At 42.0% G+C, this 23408-nt stretch overlaps 1 protein-coding gene across 1 annotated transcript in view; it reads right to left on the bottom strand.

Moving 5' to 3' along the window:
- Positions 1-23408, bottom strand: part of LOC124594290 (glutamate receptor ionotropic, kainate 2-like) — a 285982-nt gene that overhangs the window by 71196 nt on the left and 191378 nt on the right. The window contains exons 10-12 of the mRNA XM_047132653.1: positions 15786-15995; positions 11245-11329; positions 3950-4088 (exon numbers count right to left, since the gene is read on the bottom strand). Coding sequence (XP_046988609.1) covers positions 3950-4088; positions 11245-11329; positions 15786-15995 — 434 coding nt within the window. The remainder of the gene's footprint in view (positions 1-3949; positions 4089-11244; positions 11330-15785; positions 15996-23408) is intronic.

The following is a 23408-nucleotide window of genomic DNA, read 5'->3' as shown; positions in this document are numbered from 1 at the left end:
CGACAAATCTTATAAAGGTGTCTTGATTTTTCTTCAGTCTTTCTTCCATTACCAACTGGAACGTCATAATTGCCCCTCTGGTACTTTACCTTTCCTAAAGCCAAACAGATCGTCATCTAACACACCCTCAATCTCCTTTTCCATTCTTCTGTATATTATTCTGGCCAGCAACTTAGATGCATGAGCTGCTAAGCTGATTGAGCGATAATTCTCACACTTGTCGGCTCTTGCAGTCTTCGGAATTCTGTGAACGATATTTTTCCGAAAGTGAGATGGTATATCGCCAGACTCATATATTCTACACACCAACGTAAATAATGGTTATGTTACCATTTCCCCCAATGATTTTAGAAATTCTGATGCAGTGTTGTCCATCCCTTCTACTGTATTCGATCGTAGGTCTTCCAAAGCTCTGTTAAATTCTGATTCTAAAACTGGATTCCCTATTTCTTCTATATCGACACTGTCACTTCTCCTGTCACGTCTTTCGACAAGTCATCCCCCTCACAGACGCCTTCAGTGTACTCCCTCCACCTATCTGCTCTCTCCTCTGCATTTAACAGTGGAATTACCATTACATTCTTAATGTTACCGGCTTTACTTTTAATTTCACCTGAGATTCTTATAAATTCTCCTTACGTTGAGTCAGTTCTTTTGACAATCATTTCTTTTTCATTACCTCTCACATTTCTCATAGAGCCATTTTGCCTTAGGTTCCCTGCACTGCATACTTATTTCATTCCTAAGTGATTTGTATTTCTGTATCCCGAATTTCATTGAACATTTTTGAACTACCGTCTTTCGTCGATCAACTGAAGTACTTCTTCTGCTACCCTCGGTTTCTTCGCAGTTACCTTTCTTGTGCGTACGGTTTTCTTTCCAACGTCCGTGATTACCCTTTTTATAGATGACCACTCCTCTTCAACTGAACTGTCTACAAAGCTATTCATTATGGCAGTATCTATAGCCTCAGAGCTCTTCAAGTGTAAGTCGTCATTCCTTAGTACTTCTGTATCCCACTTCTTTGCGCACTGACTTTTCCTGACTAATCTCCTAAACGTCCCTCTGCTCTTCATCACCACTAAGTTGTGTTGTGAGCCTAAATCTGCTCCTGGGTATACCTTACAATCCAATATCTGATTTTGGAATCTCTACCTAACTGAAATCTTCCCGTATCTCCTGGCCTTTCGCATGTTTAACTCCTCCTCTTGTCACTCTTGAATACAGTATTCGCTGTTACTCGCTGAAATTTGTTGCGAGAATCAGTTAGTCTTTCTCCTCTTTCATTCCTAGTACTAAGACCACATTCTCCTGGAAACTTTTCTTCTATCCATCCCCTTACAACCGCATTTAAATACCCCATGAGTGTTAGGTTTTCATCTCCCTCTACGTACTGAATTATCCGTTAATATCCTCGTATACTTTCTCTATCTCTTCATCATCGGCTTGCTACGTCGGCATGTATATCTTATCTATTGTTGTCGGTGTTGGACTACTGTAGATTTTGACGAGAACAATCCTATCACTGAACAGTTCACAGTAACTCACTCTCTGATCTACCTTCCTATTCATAACTCCACTCCCGTTACACCATTTCCTGCTGCTGACCATAAATCCTTGTCTTCTTTCCGCTTCACTAAGTTACACTATATCTAGTTTGAGCATACACATTTATCTATTCAGATTTTCTAGTTTCCCTACCTCTTTCAAACTTCTGACATTCCACCCTCCGACTCATAGAACGTTACTCTTTCGTTGGTTCTTCAGTATTTTTCTCATGGTAACCTCCCCCTCGGCAAACCCCTTCCAGAGAGCCAGATAGGGGACCATTCCAGAATTTTTTGCCAATGGAGAGATCATCATGACACTTTTTCAATAACAGGCCGTATGGCCTGTGGATACACGTTACGTGTTTTTAATGGAGTGGCTTCCATTGCCTTTTGCATCCTCATGCCGTTGGGCATTGCCTTTTCTCCCGCTTTTAGGGGCAGTTTCCCACTCCAAGGACAAGAGACTGCTCTTAATCTCTACCCGCTCCTTCACCCACTTTGACAAGGGCGTTGCCAGAATGAGGGGTGACTTCTTATGCCGGAAGTCTTCAATCGCCCCTGCTGATGATTTTTATTCAAAATCTAAGCGGTGGCGGGTATAGCGTCCCCACTGAAATAATAAAAAAAGACTTAAAAAACAGTGTTTATAAAGATGAGACATTTAAAAATTGAATAATATACAGTTTTCTCATGTATCCGTATTATACAAATTTCTCTGTGTAAGTTTCGAGGGCAAAGAAATATAACAAAATGATCTAGAGAGACGACAAGATACGCTCTTTTGTTAACTTTTTAGTCGTCTTCACTTCTTCTCTTGTCTTGGTTGCGCGTAGACGGACATCTTGCGAGTGCTGGCAAATGTAGGCATATTTGTACTAATTAAGGAGATAATATATTGATTTAATATTATTGTTCACTTTTAATTTGTAAGAGGTGAGCCCGATTTCATGTCCGCCTTCCTTGAATTAACCTGCATTCGAGTAATTTACAGTGCAACAATCGCAGCGGCCGATGCAGCTAACGACGCCATTACGTAGCGATGTTGACTTATAAAAATTAGCGGAAGCGAAAAACTCGCCCGCTATTAACATAATACACATTTTTATCCACAGCCGCTCGACGCTGCAGAAAATACGTAGCTTTAAGATTCTTATTTTCAGTACAACAGCCTAGAGCCAGAGCCAGGACTCCGACTACAATGCAATGGTTGACGGAGGTAAGAAAAAATATTCTGGCGCGTGTGTGGGCCGCAATTGTAATTAGTAACTAAAGATTTTTTGCTTTAAACTGAACTGACTAGCCGAGGAAATTAATATGAAAAGTTTATTCCATTGTTCAACTTATTTGCTCATGTTTTAAGATTCAGCGAGTCTAGCGTTCATTAACGTAACAATTTCCACTGAAGATTAATATTGTTAAAAAAGAGAACTTCACAAAAGCATTTAATTGTAAATCTAAATTGAATGAAATATCATTTTGATTAAGGCCCATCACGTAAGTCGGCAACAATCACCGTTACCAATTAATTTCTGCAGTAAATAATAAATTAAATTACGACGGCCGACGGACGCGAGACGGGGTTCGAAACCTGGACCGATGACGTTTTGATTAATAATCAAAGACGCTACGTGGGCAACTGTAGAACAAAAACTATTGAAGAATAACTATCTAAAAGTGTTAACGAATGTGTTTATCTGTGGTAGTTAACTGATATCCAAGGTGACTTAAAACTAGAAAATTCTCACCGTATCAAGTTAGGTTGAAGGGCTTATGGAAGAAACGCCACCGATCTGCTGTTGCGTAGGCAGGCCTTGTCGCCTATGAAATCGATGCTCTGGCGCCTGGGTGGATGGCGATTTCGGACAAGTGTTTCTGTCTGAAGTTTATTTTTCCCCTGTAAACCGAAAACATCGGAAATTTTAGAGGGTTTCAAGAAAAAAAATATATTGCGAATGGAGACCGGCAGCCACGAGCCAACAGAGCATAGCATACATAGCAGACGAGGCTTGTCTACGCAGCCGCTAGCTCCATCTTCTCCACTGGCGATCTCCAGTGGCAATCGGTCGCGATCACAGAATGACAAACAACATTGCGAGACGTTAGAGTACGAAGTCACGTTTACGCCTGAAAAAGTGACCGCGCAGCAGACGCCGTCGTGTATAACTCCGGCGCTCTATAGCGCCGTTGGATGACGTTTCCGAATGTGGGTTCCTGCCCTCGATTTCTTCCTCAAGACATCATCTACAGCCTCTCGAAGTTTATCGCAACATTTCTGGAGCATACTATATGTTACTGATCTAAATTAAGGAAAGTGATGATTTTTTGTAGCCCGTTGCCTGCCAAACTAATTCCATCCACGTAAACAATTAACTGGATCTATCTTACTTAGACGCACGCACCTTGCCACTATGTAGAAAATGAGGGAGACGCCGAGGAAGGCTGTTGCCACGAAGATCCATACGTCAACGGTGAAAGGGTCCATGAATGAGAAAAGGCTGCGTTCCATCTTCTCAGCCTTCTTGTACAGGATACTGATACCTAAACAAGACACATTTGTCACATTTGCGCTCAGCACGTACCCAGAATTCCTTAAATTAATCATATGTTCACAGAACAAGAACGCCAGGGTTGCATAAGAAGAGAGTTGTGCTGTGTTTGGGATGTGCATGGCGTGGCACATTTTCCCATAGAAACAAGCTTGACTGTTCCGGTAAGCCGGCCGCGGTGGCCGTGCGGTTCTAGGCGCTCCAGTCCGGAGCCGCGCTGCTGCTACGGTCGCAGGTTCGAATCCTGCCTCGGGCATGGATGTGTGTGATGTCCTTAGGTTAGTTAGGTTTAAGTAGTTCTAAGTTCTAGGGGACTGATGACCACAGCAGTTGACTCCCATAGTGCTCAGAGCCATTTTTTTGTTCCGGTAACGCTAAAGTCAGTATGATAACTTTAATAGTAGAATCTGAGAGAACGTGCTGCTCAGTTATGGGAGAAAATATTAGAGAGAATGTGGTTTTCAGACTTTGGCGCAAAATAAGGTGCGAGGAACGTTTGGAGTAGATCCGTGTGTGAGTTGGTTCGGAACACGAACCCACATCCTTGGACTCTGTGGCAGTGCGTGACAACTGCACACTTAACGGGGACATTCAGAGCTTCAATCTGTGATCTGTTTTTCTCCAGGCTGTACAGAGCATTTCCTGCTGTGCTGATGACCTGCCGGCAAAGGAGGAAAAAAGTGCGAAGATGGTTCAGATGGCTCTAAGCACTATGGGACTGAACATCTGAGGTCATCAGTCCCCTAGAACTTAGAACTACTTAAACCTAACTAACCTGAGGACATCACACACATCCATGCCCGAGGCAGGATTCGAACCTGCGACCGTAGCAGCTGCGCTGTTCCGGACTGAAGCGCCTAGAACCACTCGGAGACAGCGGCCGGCAAAGGGCGGAGAGTTTGACTTAACCACAGCCTCATGGGTAGCAGTGAAACAGCTTTTTGGCCTCCTCATTACATAACCAAACAAAAACAGGTTGTAAAAGTTGTACTATTACAGAAAATTAACGAGAACTTATACAGCGCATGACAAAAATGTGAAGCATCCAGGAGACCTGGTTAAATATCAGTCTATACACATAGACACGTAACACCTATCAGAATTGCAGTTCTTTGTGAAAGGTAGAACGGCCACCACAGTTATTGGTGTCGTTCATGGTTAGTGTTGTTATCAGGCCTCGTAAGTTACACAGTTTGAGTCACTGTTGCCACCAAGGATAACTCAGAAATTATGGTAGGAACGGCAAAGTTTGTGGGACAAATGTTGCATGGGACAAGGCGGTCCACAATATTACGTTGGTTTTTTGTTGCTAGGTGGAGTTTCCTGGTATGGTCTTCCCTGTGGAGCCGTCAACAAGGAAACGTCATGTGCCATCACACTGACGGTGTGTGTGTTTAGTACCACGTGCCTCGACCTGGTAAGAAGTTGGACTCATCAGCTGGATGCGACCTTGGGTCGATATCGGCTCTATTAGGCTTGTATGAAATGGAGATAAGTTGCACCAAATGATAGTGTATTCCTCGTTTTCTAGGACTCCTTTGTGTAGCAATGGATTTGAATTTCGGACAGCATAGAAACTTTGTTAATGTGTGGCTGCAGTAACCCAACTGTATGCTCTACAATGATGCGTGCTTGAGCAGGTGCTGTTAGCAAGCTCACATTCAGTTGCGCCTTTTTTTTTTAATTTGTGCAAAAGTTTCTCTGTTCATGATTGATTAATAGAATAGGCTTCATGTTGGTTCACATTGTTGACTGAATGACAGTTGTGGTTTTCATCAAGGCCATATGATAATTGGTAGCCATCTTTAGTGCTAATGTTTTGGCTATTTAGAGTGGCTCATTATAGACAAAATAGTGTTTCCTCAAATCTTTGGTGATTACTGTTTGGGACTGATTATTTGGACCTGTCTGGATTTTAAAATCATAATGGTCTGAGTGCTTGGTGTACCAAAGGTTATGTGGTGTTCTAACAGCTGTCAGTAAGTGGCTATTATACTTGCATGAATGTTTGTTATGTGATTATTCTAAGAACAAATAAATGGCGTCATAGATCTGAGACATTCAGGGCGTTTCTTTTATTTGTAACCTTGGCAACCAGGCACTCTGAGAGTTACATTTTATAAATTTCTGTGGAAGTGACACTGTCCTGTATTTTGTTTTTTAGTGGCAGTATATTGGGGTTATAAGTCGTGCTAATGAATAGTAAATATGAACTGATAGTCTGCCTCTTGATTTTGATGGATCAGTGAAGACTTTTACGTTGTTAATAAAGATGTTATCTAAGATGTTGCACATCTATCAATCAGCACCACCATTTCTAACTACCGCCGTACACTGGTAGCAGAGAGTGGTAATGGAGGTGGTGAGTGGCATGCACAACTGAAAAATTTTCTGAGTTTTAATGAGGAGATTTGCTTTTGAATTGGCCTGGTCTCACGGACGGTATTTTTAGATAATTGTGTTTCAGAATGTCTGCAAGTGAGGTGCCTGGTATCCCAGAACTGCAGAAGACTGATATCATGTATGAACTATGGATTGGAGGTTGCGACTTTTCCAGGAGTATGGTCGAGCTGGTGTCTGAGTGAGAGAGCCAATCAACTACATCATGGCCACACAAAACTTGAGCTCAACTGAGGTGGGAGATGCCGCCACCAACATTCAGTGTGTGCTAGGGGGGCTTATATTGTTAGTGTGTTTTTTCAAAACTACTGAACTACCACACTCGCAAATTAGTTGAATCAGGACATTAGTGATGCATTATGCTAACAGGGCTTGAGATTTGTGTAGTGTCAGCACAAAGGATATGCACAATAAACCGCTACAGAAGCAAGTCGACAAATTACTCAGGAGAACACAGAGGGTGATTAATTGTGCCGCTAAATCCACGATGGTGAAGGCAGCTATATCTATGAAACCAATCCATAGTGAGTGAACTAACCAAAAAATGTGTTTTATTGGTATTTTAACACATTGCCTAATCATTTAGTGGGTCTGCTACGGAAAGGGGGAGTATTGTCTGTGACATGTACTGAGGAGATCGAATGGTCACTTTAATTTCTCTTGAATTTTCAGGATTGTGCTGAAGAGTTCTGTGCAATTTACAACCGGTGTTACCGACTTCTATTTCCAATGGTCACTAGGTGTTTGAAACAATCTTTGAAGCAGACAATATGGAATAAGAATGAAATATTCACTCTACAGCGGAGTGTGCGCTGATATGAAACTTCCTGGCAGATTAAAACTGTGTGCCGGACCGAGGCTCGAACTCGGGACCTTTGCCTTTCGCGGGCAAGTGCTCTACCAACTGAGCTACCCAAGCACGACTCACGCCCCGTCGTCACAGTTCGCAGGAGAGCTTCTGTAAAGTTTGGAAGGTAGGAGACGAGGTACTGGCAGAAGTAAACCTGTGAGGACGGGGCGTGAGTCGTGCTTGGGTAGCTCAGCTGGTAGAGCACTTGCCCGCGAAAGGCAAAGGTCCCGAGTTCGAGTCTCGGTCCAGCACACAGTTGTAATCTGCCAGGAAGTTTCAATATGGAATAAGTTATACTTTTCGGAATTTAGGCAGTCAACACGTTGGGCTATATGTCTGCCCAGGTCACATTAGATTAGATTAGGTTAGATTAGTACTTGTTCCATAGATCATGAATACGACACGTCGTAATGATGTGGAACGTGTCAGGTTAATAAAAGGTGTCTATACAAGATATTACATTAAACAAAATATTACATGACACTTAATTTTTTGTGGGGATTGGGGAAATTACCCACTTACTATATCCAAAAATTCATCTAATGAGTAGAAGGAGTTGCCATTAAGAAATTCTTTTAATTTCCTTTTAAATGCTATATGGCAGTCTGTCAGACTTTTGATGCTATTAGGTAAGTGACCAAAGACTTTTGTGACAGCATAATTTATCCCCTTCTCAGCCAAAGTTAGATTTAACCTTGAGTAGTGAAGATCTTCCTTTCTCTTAGTGTTGTAGCCATGTACACTGCTATTACTTTTGAATTCGTTTGGATTGTTAATAACAAATTTCATAAGTGAAGATATATATTGTGAGGCTACAGTGAAGATCTCTAAATAAGTGTCTCCAGGATGATCTTGGATGAGCTCCAGCAATTATTCTGATTACACGCTTTTGGGTAATGAACACTCTTTTACTCAATGTGAGTTACCCCAGAATATGATACCATACGAAAGCAGAGAATGAAAATACGCGTGGTAAGCTAATTTACTGAGATGTATATCGCCAAAGTTTGCAGTGACCCTAATAGCATAAGTAACTGAACTCAAATGTTTCAGCAGATCCTCAGTGTGTTTTTTCCAGTTCAACCCCTCATCAATGCATACACCTAGAAATTTTGAACATTCTACCTTACCTACCGATTTCTGATCGAAGTCTATGTTTATTATTGGTGTCATTCCATTTACTGTGTGGAACTGAATATACTGTGTTTTGTCAAAGTTTAATGAGAGCCCATTTGCAGAGAACCACTTAATGATTTTCTGAAAAAAATCGTTTACAATTTCACCAGTTAACTCTTGTCTGTTGGGTGTGATAGCTATACTTGTATCATCGGCAAAAAGTACTAGCTTTGCATCTTCGTGAATATAGAATGGCAAGTCATTAATATGTATTAAGAACAGCAGAGGACCCAAGACCAACCTTGCGGCACCCCATTCTTGATTGTTCCCCAGTTTGAGAAATCACCAGTTTTTTTGCATATTATGTGAACTGCTTATTTCAACTTTCTGCACTCTTCCAGTTAGGTATGATTTAAACCATTTGAGTACTGTCCCATTCATACCACAGTACTTGAGCTTACCTAGAAGTGTTCCATGATTTACACAATCAAAAGCTTTTGATAGATCACAAAAAATCCCAATGGGTGACTTCCGGTTACTCAGAGCATTTAATATTTCATTAGAAAAGTATATATAGCATTTTCCGTTGAAAAACCCTTCTGGAAACCAAACTGAAATTTTGTTAATACTTTATTTTTAGAAAGGTGTGAAGCTACTCTACAATGCATTACTTTTTCAGGAATTTTGGATAAGGCAGTCAGAAGAGAGATTGGGCTGTAGTTGTTGACATCAGACGTATCCCCTTTTTTATGCAGTGGTTTAACAATGGCATACTTCAGTCTATCTGGGAAAATAATCTGCTTCAGACAGCTATTACATATGTGGCTAAGAATCCCACTTATTTCTTGCGAACAAGCTTTTATTATACTGCTGGAAATGCCATAAATTCCATGTGAGCTTTTATTCTTGAGAGAGTTTATTATCTTCCTAATTTCAGAAGGAGAGGTGAGCGGAATTTCAATTGTATCAAATGGTGTGGGTAAGGCCTGTTCCACTAACTGCCTTGCTTCTTCTAATGAACATTTAGATCCTATTTTCTCTACAACATTTAAAAAATGATTATACAAAATGTTTTCGACTTCCGGCTTGTTGTTTATCAAGTTTCCATTCGCTATCAAGTTTCCATTCGCTGAGCCATCACTTGATAAAAAAAGAGTTATTTCGATGTACAGTGGCACGATGAGCTATTGGAAAAGTACATAAAGAGAATGAAAGAAACTATCAGAAGTATATGCTCAGATTTTCCTTGTAATATTTTAGAGGTACTTTGTCCCAGCAACCGGTCTACAGCCGATTTAGTGAGAAACCTAGGAGCTTCAAGCAACTGGAAAGATTCATTTCGGAGGTGAAGACCATGTGCCATGGAACACGTGCCGAGAGTGAGTCAAAGGGTCAGCAGCTTTGTGTGTGGGTGGTGTCAGATAACGGATCATGCTTATCAGACATCTGGTGTTACGGGTGCCGGGTTAAAGGTCCCATTCGTGTGTGGAAGCGTAAACGAAGAACCGTGTGTGCACTTTCGTTCCGGAAGTTTTCTGTGGCTGATCAGTGACGATTGGTATCTGGTACAGAGTGCAGTAAGCAAACTTTCCACTCTCACTGCCGGGATAGACCTGCAGGGTAGCAAATTCTGTGAAAATGGAATGTTTGGGGGAATTTCCCGTTACGGATAGGATTCCAAATTTTGCCTACGTGATTAAAACTAACATGGTACGGAAGTTATAGATTCCTGCTATTCTGGGGGCGGATTTTATCCGACAAGTTGGCCTGAAATCAAACGTGAGTGGTCATGACGGATGCTTGTAAGGGAGAGAATTGTGATTTACTATCTTATCTCCCGAACAGGGTCGTCGGCTCGGTCACCTGTGTAGTCCATTTAGCTATGTCTTCTCTGGATTAAAAGGCGAAGAATATAAAATAGAGCTTACAGCCAACGGCACTGCAAGACACCTTCCATATCGGTCGTCTTCACCTCACTTGAAGCAGCTTAAGGCAGGTATCGATGAAGTTTTGAAAAGGGGCTTATTGAGCCGTCTAAATCACCCTACTCTTCCTGGATCTATGTTGTACATAAGGTGCAGGACGGGGTGCTCCACAAAGCGGATTATCAAGCCTTAAAGAAAAATGTTGCTCTTCCCCCAGTACCAATACCTGATTTGTTCTTGTTTACGGCTGGTTTCAGACGGTGAACATTTTTATTACTCTCTGCAGTGTACTATTTACTTAAGGACTCTAAGTGATTCCTCAACTTCATATGGCCTATATAGGCGTTTTTATAGCGGTATTTAAAAGCATTTGCATTTAATTCCTCATAAAGAGAAGTTTTCTCGGTATGCCTATCGAATAGAAGACGCTTCCTGCTATATTTTCGAAGTGTTTCTTTCTGACGTGAGGAAATGAAAATACTGATATTGGGACGGAATTAGCAAAATATTCTCCATAAACTTCTGTTAAAGACGAATTGTTATTCACATGAAATAGTTATGGTTTTTTTATTAACAATAACGTAAAACGAAAATGTTTGTAAGCGCGCTTAAAACGATCGTTGTCGATTGACTGGACAAAATATCATACACCAAATGTTTATAACGTTCTTGAAACATGCCTGACAGAGGCAACATGAGATGTATTCTTCAACGAACACAATTCATTAAGTAATAGCACGATGAGTGAAATTGCAATACTATCAAACTCACTGCTTCGTCAGACCTTTCGTAAGTTAAATATTTTTCTATTGAGAGTTTCTTAGCATAAAATATATGCGAATAGCTTTTAACCTTACCCAAATTCATAAAAGGCATGGTGAAGTCCACAACCGATTGTCTTAGCTCTGTAATCGTAAGGTCACATATAGCCAGCTCTGCCCTCTGCAACAAAACAGGCAATCAGCAACGTACGTATGCGAAGTAAAGAGCGTGGTTCGATGCCTACAACCAGTTATGAGAGAGAGTCGATAAGTGTCAAACTTGCAGACAGGTATGAGAATAAGACGAACACTTTGAAAGGTCCAGAAATACAAAAGAGGCAAACACATTTGTCTTCCTTCATTACCAATACATTTACAAAGAATTGAATTCTAAATTAACTCTATTTTATTAACAATTAACTTGAATTGATGTGGTGTAGCAATCGAATTATAAATTATAGAACGTGCCAATGTTTATCTGAAAGCTCTATTTATTTGTTCCAAACGCTATTGTGATAACAGTTGCCCACAAATTCACAGTTTATATCCATTTTACCTAAACAAAAGTGACCTGTAATCATCCTGTGCAACGTCACTAGTCTATGTCTTGGTGTCTCAAGCAGCGACAGGCTTGAAGTTACTGGGGGAATCCATATCTTCTTGTTCAGCACAGTAATAAAACGAAAAAACAATTTGGCAGGTGACTGGAAGTTTAACAGCAGTATTTGACGCGGCTGTTGTAATGTAATTGTGGTGTAAGTCGTCTAATAATCAGCAACTTATTAGATGCTCATATCAAAAATATCCACATCTACGACTCCTTAGCAGATTCTTCTAAAGTGACCATATGTGACCTCGTTTACTGACTGGTCCATCAGAGAGACATTCACTTATCAAGAAGCCAAATCGTGAAGTTCTAGGATTAGAAAGTTCAGTTCTCCAAATCGGGTGCAGCTCGTAACTGTTCTCTTCTCGTTAAGTGTGCTGCCGACGTAAGCCGTTCTACGACATGAAGGTGGAGGCCTCGTTACCGAATATGGTACCGAATACTGGGTATCGAATACTGGACAGCCGTTCCCTGAGAACACATTAGAACTGAGAACTTCCCGTTTTCTCGTCTTACCCATCACCACTCTCGCCTGACATGGTGACTTTAGTGCTCACTTTCTTTGTGAAACGTGATGCTCCCCTGTCAGCAGCCCTCAGACAGAATGCACTTGTTTGCGGTGCCAGGCCCAGTGATCGTAGCACGGTGGCGTAGCACTCGTTTTCGGTCTGCTAGTCCAGGTTCTGTAAGCTGCGCTAGTCTACACTGTGTAAGTACTTGATATTACATATAGCTTTGTATGTGATGTATTAGCACTCGGTCCTGCAAATACAGTGCTTGTGCGATCTGTGGGCATATTGACACTGCATTGGTCAACACTGCGTTCTGGAGCAGTGGCTACTGTTCTGATGATTTTCTAAATCCCCGCCTCATGTGGTAAGCTAGAGCAAAAAAACTATTCGAAACAGAGTCATAGAGCTCATTCGTACACAACATTTAACTTACATATCAGCTACCTTTTGTATGGTTTATTTTGGATAAATTAAAAAGAGACTATCGTCACTGACATTTGTCTCAATTGTTCTTAGCGGACGAGGTGCATCTTCATTATCTGAAATCGTCAATGTCTCTCGTAAAATGAACAGAAACGACCTCAGTTAACCTGATGATATAATGGGTGCCAGCCATAGTATTAGCTGTTGAATGGTTTATTAACTCTGAATTTAAAGGAACTTTTTTTCCTTTTACTGTATTAACATTATTTAAACCTTAATGTAGCTTTGCCAGTGTTGTGTACATAGTTCCGCGTAGTCAGCGCGTGCACAACTTTCCCACTAGAGCGCGCCCCGCTAAGCACAACAGCAGAGGCGCAGCGCTTGTCTGTCTCCGCACTACGAGATGGCGCTGCCTTAGAGACCGACCAAATTCTGCTTCCGCCGATCAGCGTATTAATATGTAACGCAGCCAATGAGATTGCTGCTAACGTAGAACCTTTTCTCCTTGCGGATCACACTCGCGCAGTGATACATGAACGCGCAAGGTATTATAACGAGTGTACAGACCTCCGATTAGTCAGTCTGCATTTATGTGCACCAGTCTGTACCAGTCTGCATTTGTCTGTACCAGTCTATAGTCAAGTTTCAGTCTGCGCCTAAGAAGATTATCATATTCCTGTACATAGCCATGAAAATAAATGTATAGACACTTTGTCAAGTATCATAGATATGTGAGAATAAGTTTAACGTACCAAGACCAAAGGAACTTCAGACTGTCAATTGTAAACAGCATCCAGAATCAAGTTATGTAATGTCTATGCTTTTTATTATTTTAATAAATGTGTGTGAAAATTAATCAAGTTCTGTTTGAAGCTGGTCACTGTCAATCTGCTAGTCTAAGTGTGCAAGTGGCATTTCTATCATCTGACCTAACGGCAGAAGATAAACACATCACGATAAGACCACGAGACATATTGCTGACACTCGCCTACTTCATTAGAGCGACAAGTCAAATAATCTGATGGTGTGTGTACCGAAGGTCTTACAGTACGCACACCACAGCCAGAGTTAACAGTTATCAGTTGTACAAAAATGTGCAGCATCATACTCCTAACTGTCACACAAGTTAGGTAAACATTATGTGTCGTAACTAGTTCAGCTTTCGAAAAGGCAGCGTATGAAGAGGTTACGCTATTTGCCTTTTCAGTGAGAAAATCGTCCACTGTTACTGTAATTAATGCTTATTATACTTCAACTAGTCTCACAACATTTAAGTTTCTTTCATGGTGTAGATATTTGAATAGGTTCTTTTGACCATTTTCAACTGGTACTGCAAAAGTTTTTGCTTCAGTACGTATCATACTTCAGATTTCTCCGACATGTATATATGTTATCCCCAAAAATAAGGCTTTTCGCTGTAGAAATACAGCAACATAAACAAGTGCGAAGCTCTATACATCGTGAGAGGATGTAAATTACGTGAAATATGACCAATATTAAAATCCTTCACATAGATCGTTAGAAATCAATGTTGTAACACATTGTTTGTATGTGATAAAACCTGTTTCTTTTTATCTCCTCTAACAACTCAACAAAATTTTAGTCTATTCTTTTGGTATGCTGATCTTGAGGTTTCTGAAGTCAGGATGCGAATAGTAGTGCCACAGGTTGCCCATAAACTGTCGTACATGCAAATAGTACGCGCCATATTAACCCTAGATGTCTAAATCCTCGAAAAATTTACGATTGCATTAGGGTATGAAACAGGACATTTTGTGCTTAATTTGGTATGCAATATACCGTTGTCGATCTAATAATTGTAATTAACTAATGCATAACCATAATTTGCAACTTCCAATTTACAGAGACACCCTCGTCTAGCATTACTTTTACTCAACAGAAGTAGTCGATTCCAAAAATAATTACAACTTTTTAAATAGGTTAATATTATCTCAGCTGTTTTTCTAAAAGAATTCCGTATGATTTTGTACACTATGTGGCATATTTTAGCCTATAATCCATAAAAAGAAATTACTTTATTTTCGTTGTTACAATCGATGTGTACTAGCACTGTATGTACAGTCAAAATTACTTTTTTTTAAAAAAATATTTGAAATTACGAAATATCCGGCACACTTCAAATTCCTATTATTAACTGCGCACTCTGACGATATTTACTAGTATTATGTTTACTTCTGGATACATTTATAAAATAATGATATAAATTGGTGGAGATTCATTTGTCAAGAAAATCTGTAAACTCTTTGGAATATTGTTAGTACCGCAGAATGGATTAATAGTGGGTATGCGGGTGTTGTGATCTGACGTGTTCTTATTTTTTGCAATAACGATGTAGTTTTCGGTTTGAAAGTGGAAATTGTAAAGACAGTGTGAAATATAAAAATGAGAGAGAATAAAATAAACTACTCATGCAATACTTCAGTATAATTTACGCCAATTGGAACCATGAGAACCTGCAATGTCAAAAATTTCAGCTTTAAGAATCAGCCTCTAGACGCGAAGATCTGGAGCTAACTACGAGAAAACAAGGTAAGTAAAAATTTTACTGTAAATTTTAATCCTCTCGAAACTTATTAAAAGAGTTAATTATGAAGTCAGTGACAATGAACAAGTTATGTGAGGGGTGGGTAGATTACACTTTGAGTGAAATGTGGAGTAGTAAATTTTACGATGGCTTAGTAGCAACATTTTCCCCTCCTTTAGTATTTAAGGGTTAATTGAAATAAATCCACCTCCGAAATGCAAATTGGGAAGAATAATAAATGTGATTTGTTACAGTAGTTCGTATTTCCGATTGACGAACGAATGTGAATAATTGTTTTAAATACGATGTAGTTTATTTCTTTCATTGGATCCTACGGCGAAGATGTCATTCACTTCCTTTCTAAGATTTAATTCCTCTTCTTATCTGGCCCTTATTAATATTGATGAAATAACACATATAGCGATGGAATGCTGTAGTTAATAGTTTGAAAGTAAAAGTTTGGAACGACTTGCTACAGTCGTTGGGAGCAGGACAGGTACGATGTGGCACTACTTAGCCTGACTATGGTGAAGAGCGGTCGGATACCCACCCCCGCGAGGAGGTCGCCGACGAGTCCATCCCAGGCGCCGGTCTTTTCGTTAAGGCTGCCGTACTCGCCATCTTTGGCGAGCTGGAACTCGAACGTGAAGTGGAGCTGCTCGGCGATTTTCGTGATCAGGTCCATCGAGTAGCCCTCGTAGCGGTCGTTGCCAACCCGCGGGGGCGTCGTAGGTTTCTTCATCATCAGGTACGGCGCGCCCTGTAACGACGGCAATACATTGGTATATCTGTCAAAAGTGCTCCTTACAATACGTATAATAAGCTTGTTGTAATTTGTTACTGGTTAACATTGCTCTCTCTCTCTCTCTCTCTCTCTCTCTCTCTCTCTCTCTCTCTCTCACCGAGCGAGGTGGCGCAGTGGTTAGACACTGGACTCGCATTCAGGAGGACGACGGTTCAATCCCGCGTCCGGCCGTCCTGATTTAGGTTTTCCGTGATTTCCCTAAATCACTCCAGGCAAATGCCGGGATGGTTCCTCTGAAAGGCCACGGCCGACTTCCTTCCCCATCGTTATCTAATCCGATGAGACCGATGACCACGCTGTCTGGTCTCCTTCCCCAAAACAACCAACCAATCTCTCTCTCTCTCTCTTTCTCCCTCTCTTTCACACACACACAGACGAAGTGTTATATAGGGTGAACCAGAACTCCATCGGCAAGTTTTCAGAGGTTGTTCAGGTATACCTTCTAAATATTTTGGAGTTAGGGACCCTGGGTCTCCGGCCGTTTGTTTCAGAGTTACTGCATTTCGTTTGACAACAAAGAGTTTGTCTCAGTTCTCCCGTTTTTCCAGCTCTGTCATCAGCTGTAACACCAACGGACTGCTTCGTCTGAGACCATGTGAAGTGTCTAATTTACGAGACTCCGGTCAATACACGCACGGACATGGTGGTGGAATTAGCACACCCAACTGTTGGAGTTCTTGAGCATGTAAGGCAGTCTATGATGCCTGTCTGTACACCTTGTCGTGATCATGGTGGACTAACTTTTGCACAACACCTGTAAAGGAACGGTCAGCATCTGTTACGTGCTGTGCTGTACACTGGCATAGCAGACTTGACACAATGTGATTAAAATGTACATGTTTCGCTGATGGCTGTTGCATTTCTCTTTGTTGTGTGTTAGTCTTGTACGTTATGGTTATGGCAATATTAGAGGTTCTTTTCGAAAAAATCATAATTACATATTACTCTGTAACCAGACAGTGGGTCACTAATACCAAAATATTCAGAAGGTATCCTTGAATAAACAATGAAAGTCTGTCGGTGGAGTTCTCGTTCACCCTGTATCGGTCCGTGCCCGACAGTGAACTGAACCAGTATATTCTAAAATGCCTCGCACGAGAACGCGTTTTTGAGAGGGCCCTATCTCGGTATCTATTGATCACAGAGATAAGAAGACAAGTGTTTAGATAGCCCTTGGCCTAACGACCATTTGTATACGTATCGGAAGGACGGGTATACTGTAGCTAGCTTGTAGTACAGTGTCCAAATAATTTAAAAGTGCCTCCAGCACATCTAAATTGAGCAAATCGTTTGTTTCCTATGCATTAGGTGTGGTATAGGGAGGATCTTTGGTGGCTTAAGGAAACACCACTTGTTCATGGGCAATTCCTGAGTAAAATGCGAAAAATCATGATTTTTGGGAACCAAACGTACCAATTGTGCTGATGGCCACTTCTATAATTCCTATTCATGGTACATCGTCGAAATTTTAATAATTTGTCCTTAAGATGATGTTCTCTGGGAGCCTTTAAATTTTTTTCTATAGTATTTTCCTTTACCGAGATCCAGAAGTTCAAATTTATCGTACTTGTGCATGTAAAATATGCACAATATATCCAGTCTGAGGCACATATGTAGTTTTAACAGACATGTGAATACATGGCAAAGATTCTTAGGTTATCCCAAGGGTTCTGAGGTCACCAGACTATATTTCTAGTCAACATTTTTTCACCAATAGAACTTTGTGACACGCAGTCACTGTATAATGAGCACTTCATGCCTGTACAGGTAATCTGAAACTGATACGGCCTCAGAAGGTCTTAATATCCTAGAAAAGAACGTAAAATAACTATCAGAAATTGTTTAAAACTGGGAAGACTGTGAAATCAGTAAAATATTTTAATGACATTTTCACTCTTTTAATATACAAATCATAAACCGGGCGTTTTCGGTGGATTGAGGGCGTTGAGGAAAGCATCCAGAAAAGAGTGTGAAACAAACGATTTTGTGTTTATCTTAAATTATGCTTACTTGTTTGTTTTTTATGTCGAATTATGTAAATAAGCTGTCAAACTTCACTGATCTATATAGAATACTTTTTATATAAGCAGCCTACGCTGAAGTAGCAGGAAATTGGGAAACAGCGGAAAAATGCTACTGTCGGAGCACAAAAAAGATGAATACACTCCGCTTTAAAAGACTCTGACAGAAAAGTGGGAAATCAGTTGCTCGAATCATCAATTTCGCCTTCCTCAAAGAAAATTTTGGCATGCGAACACATTCAGGCATTCTTGTGCTTAAAGAGCGTAGCAGTGAGGCAGTGACAGTGGAACAGAGGAGAGACGGTGGGAGTGAAAGAGAAAGAGAGAGGAGGCGGTACCAGCGAGAGAGAAAGAGAGATTAACCAGTTCTGTTGGGAGCGAGAGAGAGGCAGTGAACAGAAAGAGAGATGGATGAAGGCAATATAAGTGAGAGACAAAGAGAGAGGGGATATCAATGGCCTTGAGAGATACTGGCAGTAAAAGAGAAAGAGAGGTGGATGGAGACAAGAGAGAGGAGACAGTGGATATGAAAATATAGTTGAGTACAGCTCATACTTAGGCCTTCTAGGTCTGGACCCACCCATACCAGAGAACCTTAACATGTGGGTACAGGAGAAAAAGTAAGTTGGACCCGATAGAATTTTTGAGCTGTCGAGATAGGATGGAGACAGTGGCAGAGGGAAAGAAAGCAAAAGGAGACGGTGTAAGTGAGAGAAGAAACAGAGGCACTGGACTATAATGTAAACCAGGACTTCACAACACATGGTCCACGAACGCTTTAGGGGTCCCCCCGCTTTTTCTAGGCGATCCGTGGCCACGTTTGACCAAAATTTGTAAAATAATGAGAAAAATTACTAATTAAAAATGCCTAAAGGAAATTCGTCAGTATTATCTTTTTATTGTTTGAAAAGTATGTGTACATGTACGTCAGGTCGCGTTCCCAATCAGCGGTTCCGTTCCCAAGCGGGGACTCGCACGTAGTTTTGCCGGCCGATTTGGCCGAGCGGTTCTAGGCGCTACAGTCCGGAACCGCGCGACCACTACGGTCGCAGGGTCGAATCCTGCCTTGGGCATGGATGTGTGTGATGTCCTTAGGTTAGTTACGTTTAAGTAGCTCTAAGTTATGGGGGGCCGATGACCTCAGAAGTTAAGTCCCATAGTTCTCAGAGCCATTTGAACCATTTTCGCATGTAGTTTATTGCTGATGAACGCGGCCTTCCTGCTCGACTGTTTCTGCAACACACCGGGGGTCGCGAGCGCGCCGACTCGCGGGGTTCGATGAGCAGAAAACTTTCGTACATGATATTCCGAAATGGAACGAGCTCATTCGATCAATTAGAGAGCTCGCTGGCGCATATGCGGTCCGAGACATCATTCAGTATTGAACTTCTTTCGTGAGTGCACTAACTTTTTGGCCAGTTTATTACTTCAGACATGGATCGATGGTTGAAGTCGGGATCATTGAAGAAGCGGGTACTTTTTCCATCGCCTTCACAACAAGGAAAGCTCCCGGTTGAAAATCAATAAGGAGGCAGCACGGCCAAATGAAGAACAATTACAGGAAGCGACACAGCCGGATTTATTATGCTAAAACTCTGCAGGTGCTCCATTAGTTGGAATACCCTGTGGAAGTGGAATAACTGAAATGCATATGTACCACGACAGCTATTTGGAAATGGGCTTTATTGAGGCAGAGGAGACTAAAGCTCAGTGTGTAATTTGCGCGCGAGTCCTTCCAAACAGTTCGATGGTTCCAGTTAAAGTTTGCCGTCGTTTTGAGAGTACTCACTTGGGCTTCCTTTTCCAAGAGGAAGAGCACTAAATTAGCTGCTTCTCAATACTGCATGAAAACTCATGCAAAAATTAATGAAAACTCATTAAAAGTCTCTTTCTTGGTAAGTTATCGAGTGTCAAAGACAGGTAAATTACATACCATTGCGAAAACCATCATAAAACCGAGTGTTAGCGATATTGCTTCTTGTATGCTAGACGAAATGGCAGTAAAACCTGTATCTTCGGTGCCACTATTAAACAGTACTGTCAAGAGAGGGATACTTGACAACTCAATTGATGTGAAAGAATCACTGGTTTCTCGCATCACACAATTCATTTTCTCTCCGTACAGTTGAATTTACTGACGTTGCAGGACTAGCGATTTTATTGGCTTTTGCCGTTATGAATACTCGGGATGTTTCGAGGAGGACCTCTTATTGTGCAAACCAGTACCTGCCAATACAAAAGGTGCTGAAATATTCCATTTGTTGGACGATTTTTTAATGTGTGCACAGTTGGCGGGAAAGCTATGACGGGTCCAACCGTCGGAGCGCTAACTAAAACAAAAGAGAGCTCGAAGAATTGCAGCAGTAGTCATTGTGCTCTCCACAGATATGCTTTAGCTACGAAACAAATGCCTGCTTCCTTCAAGAGAGCTTTAGCTGAATCCATCCTAATTATTAATTATATGAAATCACTGCAGTTGAAGTCAAGACTTTCCACAATACTGTGTGGAGATATGGGAAGCCTTCATCGCTTCCTGCCTCTCTGCACAGAAATGAGGTGACTCTCACGTGGGAATACGTTCTCTCGATTATATGAACTACTTTACTTTTAGACCATAACACAATATTAGCTGACCTTATTAATTACGAAAATTGGCAATGCACAGTTGCTTATTTGGCAGTTATTTTCTCTGAAATGAATGAAAGTAGTATTTCACTGCAAGGGAAAAATATAACAACGGTCACTGCCAACGACAAAGTTCGAGTGGTCAAGAGGAAAATCAAATTTCGGGCACAGAGTGCTGAGGAGGGGGAGGTGGAATGTTTTCCTCTTCTCAACGACTTTTTGAAAGACAAGACACTGGTGCTTGAGAACAATTTGTTTCATGATATTCTCTAATTTCTCCGAAGCATGACGTCATCGTTGGAGCATTGCTTCCCAACAGCTCATGATAAGAAGCTGCAGGACACGAATGGGTGGTCGACCCATTCGCCGTATCCAAGAAGCCGAACATTCTATCGTCGAATGAATTTGAGATGTTGATAGACATTTCCACATACTCAACCTTGAAATCTACTTTCGACGGTGACCGTTACTCGCACTTTTGGATCCATTTGGAAAACGAGAAATTCTACGCCCTTATTGAAAAAGCAAAACGTTTTCTATTTCCATTTGCCACAACGTACACCTGCGAATCCGGATTCTCGATCTATACTTCCAACAAAACTAAATACCGAAGCTATCTAGATGCTGAACCAGACATCCGTCTCCATTTGTCAAGTACTGAACCTGACTTTTCAAAATTGTGTCAGCAAAAGCACCCTAAACCTTCATATTAAGATCCAGTTATTATTATTACAGACTTTTCTCTAGTAAAGAAAAACGTACTTTGCTTCGTCGATGAGCAGTGAACGTTCCCGAACTATAACTTTTATACGTATTTTGTTAGAGTTTTCTATCAGTTAGTTAATATACACTCCTGGAAATGGAAAAAAGAACACATTGACACCGGTGTGTCAGACCCACCATACTTGCTCCGGACACTGCGAGAGGGCTGTACAAGCAATGATCACACGCACGGCACAGCGGACACACCAGGAACCGCGGTGTTGGCCGTCGAATGGCGCTAGCTGCGCAGCATTTGTGCACCGCCGCCGTCAGTGTCAGCCAGTTTGCCGTGGCATACGGAGCTCCATCGCAGTCTTTAACACTGGTAGCATGCCGCGACAGCGTGGACGTGAACCGTATGTGCAGTTGACGGACTTTGAGCGAGGGCGTATAGTGGGCATACGGGAGGCCGGGTGGACGTACCGCCGAATTGCTCAACACGTGGGGCGTGACGTCTCCACAGTACATCGATGTTGTCGCCAGTGGTCGGCGGAAGGTGCACGTGCCCGTCGACCTGGGACCAGACCGCAGCGACGCACGGATGCACGCCAAGACCGTAGGATCCTACGCAGTGCCGTAGGGGACCGCACTGCCACTTCCCAGCAAATTATGGACACTGTTGCTCCTGGGGTATCGGCGAGGACCATTCGCAACCGTCTCCATGAAGCTGGGCTACGGTCCCGCACACCGTTAGGCCGTCTTCCGCTCACGCCCCAACATCGTGCAGCCCGCCTCCAGTGGTGTCGCGACAGGCGTGAATGGAGGGACGAATGGAGACGTGTCGTCATCAGCGATGAGAGTCGCTTCTGCCTTGGTGCCAATGATGGTCGTATGCGTGTTTGGCGCCGTGCAGGTGAGCGCCACAATCAGGACTGCATACGACCGAGGCACACAGGGCCAACACCCGGCATCATGGTGTGGGGAGCGATCTCCTACACTGGCCGTACACCACTGGTGATCGTCGAGGGGACACTGAATAGTGCACGGTACATCCAAACCGTCATCGAACCCATCGTTCTACCATTCCTAGACCGGCAAGGGAACTTGCTGTTCCAGCAGGACAATGCTCGTCCGCATGTATCCCGTGCCACCCAACGTGCTCTAGAAGGTGTAAGTCAACTACCCTGGCCAGCAAGATCTCCGGATCTGTCCCCCATTGAGCATGTTTGGGACTGGATGAAGCGTCGTCTCACGCGGTCTGCACGTCCAGCACGAACGCTGGTCCAACTGAGGCGCCAGGTGGAAATGGCATGGCAAGCCGTTCCACAGGACTACATCCAGCATCTCTACGATCGTCTCCATGGGAGAATAGCAGCCTGCATTGCTGCGAAAGGTGGATATACACTGTACTAGTGCCGAGATTGTGCATGCTCTGTTGTCTGTGTCTATGTGCCTGTGGTTCTGTCAGTGTGATCATGTGATGTATCTGACCCCAGGAATGTGTCAATAAAGTTTCCCCTTCCTGGGACAATGAATTCACGGTGTTCTTATTTCAATTTCCAGGAGTGTATAATTGAATTCTGATGTCATCGATATTTTTGCTCCGAAAATTAAAGTCATATCCAACGATTGTTGTTTTCCTTTGCAGTGTATTCCCCTTCACACAATTAGAAATATGGCCTGCCTACCTTGTTGAACAGTGGGAGTAAACTCAACAGCAATTATCTGAATATAGTAGGATTTCAAACAAATGGGAACGTCGTTAGTTTCAAGTTGTTTCTATTCATATTTAAACGAATGACTCTCAATTTGTTGTGGGTTTAGTGAAAGTGGCACTTGCATTACGAAGTTTTCAATTCCAAAGGGCTTCGCGCTAAATTTCAACAGTTACTGTGCACTTGACTACCAAGGGGTCCGTCGCGAAATTTCGCCTGAAAAAGGGTCTACCAGCTAAAAAGGATAGGAATCCCTGCTGTAAACCAATAGGAGAAAACGGTGTCAGTTGGAGAGAGACTTAAAC

This window comes from Schistocerca americana, chromosome 2 (assembly GCF_021461395.2).
Source record: "Schistocerca americana isolate TAMUIC-IGC-003095 chromosome 2, iqSchAmer2.1, whole genome shotgun sequence".
NCBI lineage: Eukaryota > Metazoa > Arthropoda > Insecta > Orthoptera > Acrididae > Schistocerca > Schistocerca americana.
This window is presented reverse-complemented; position numbering and strand designations above follow the sequence as displayed.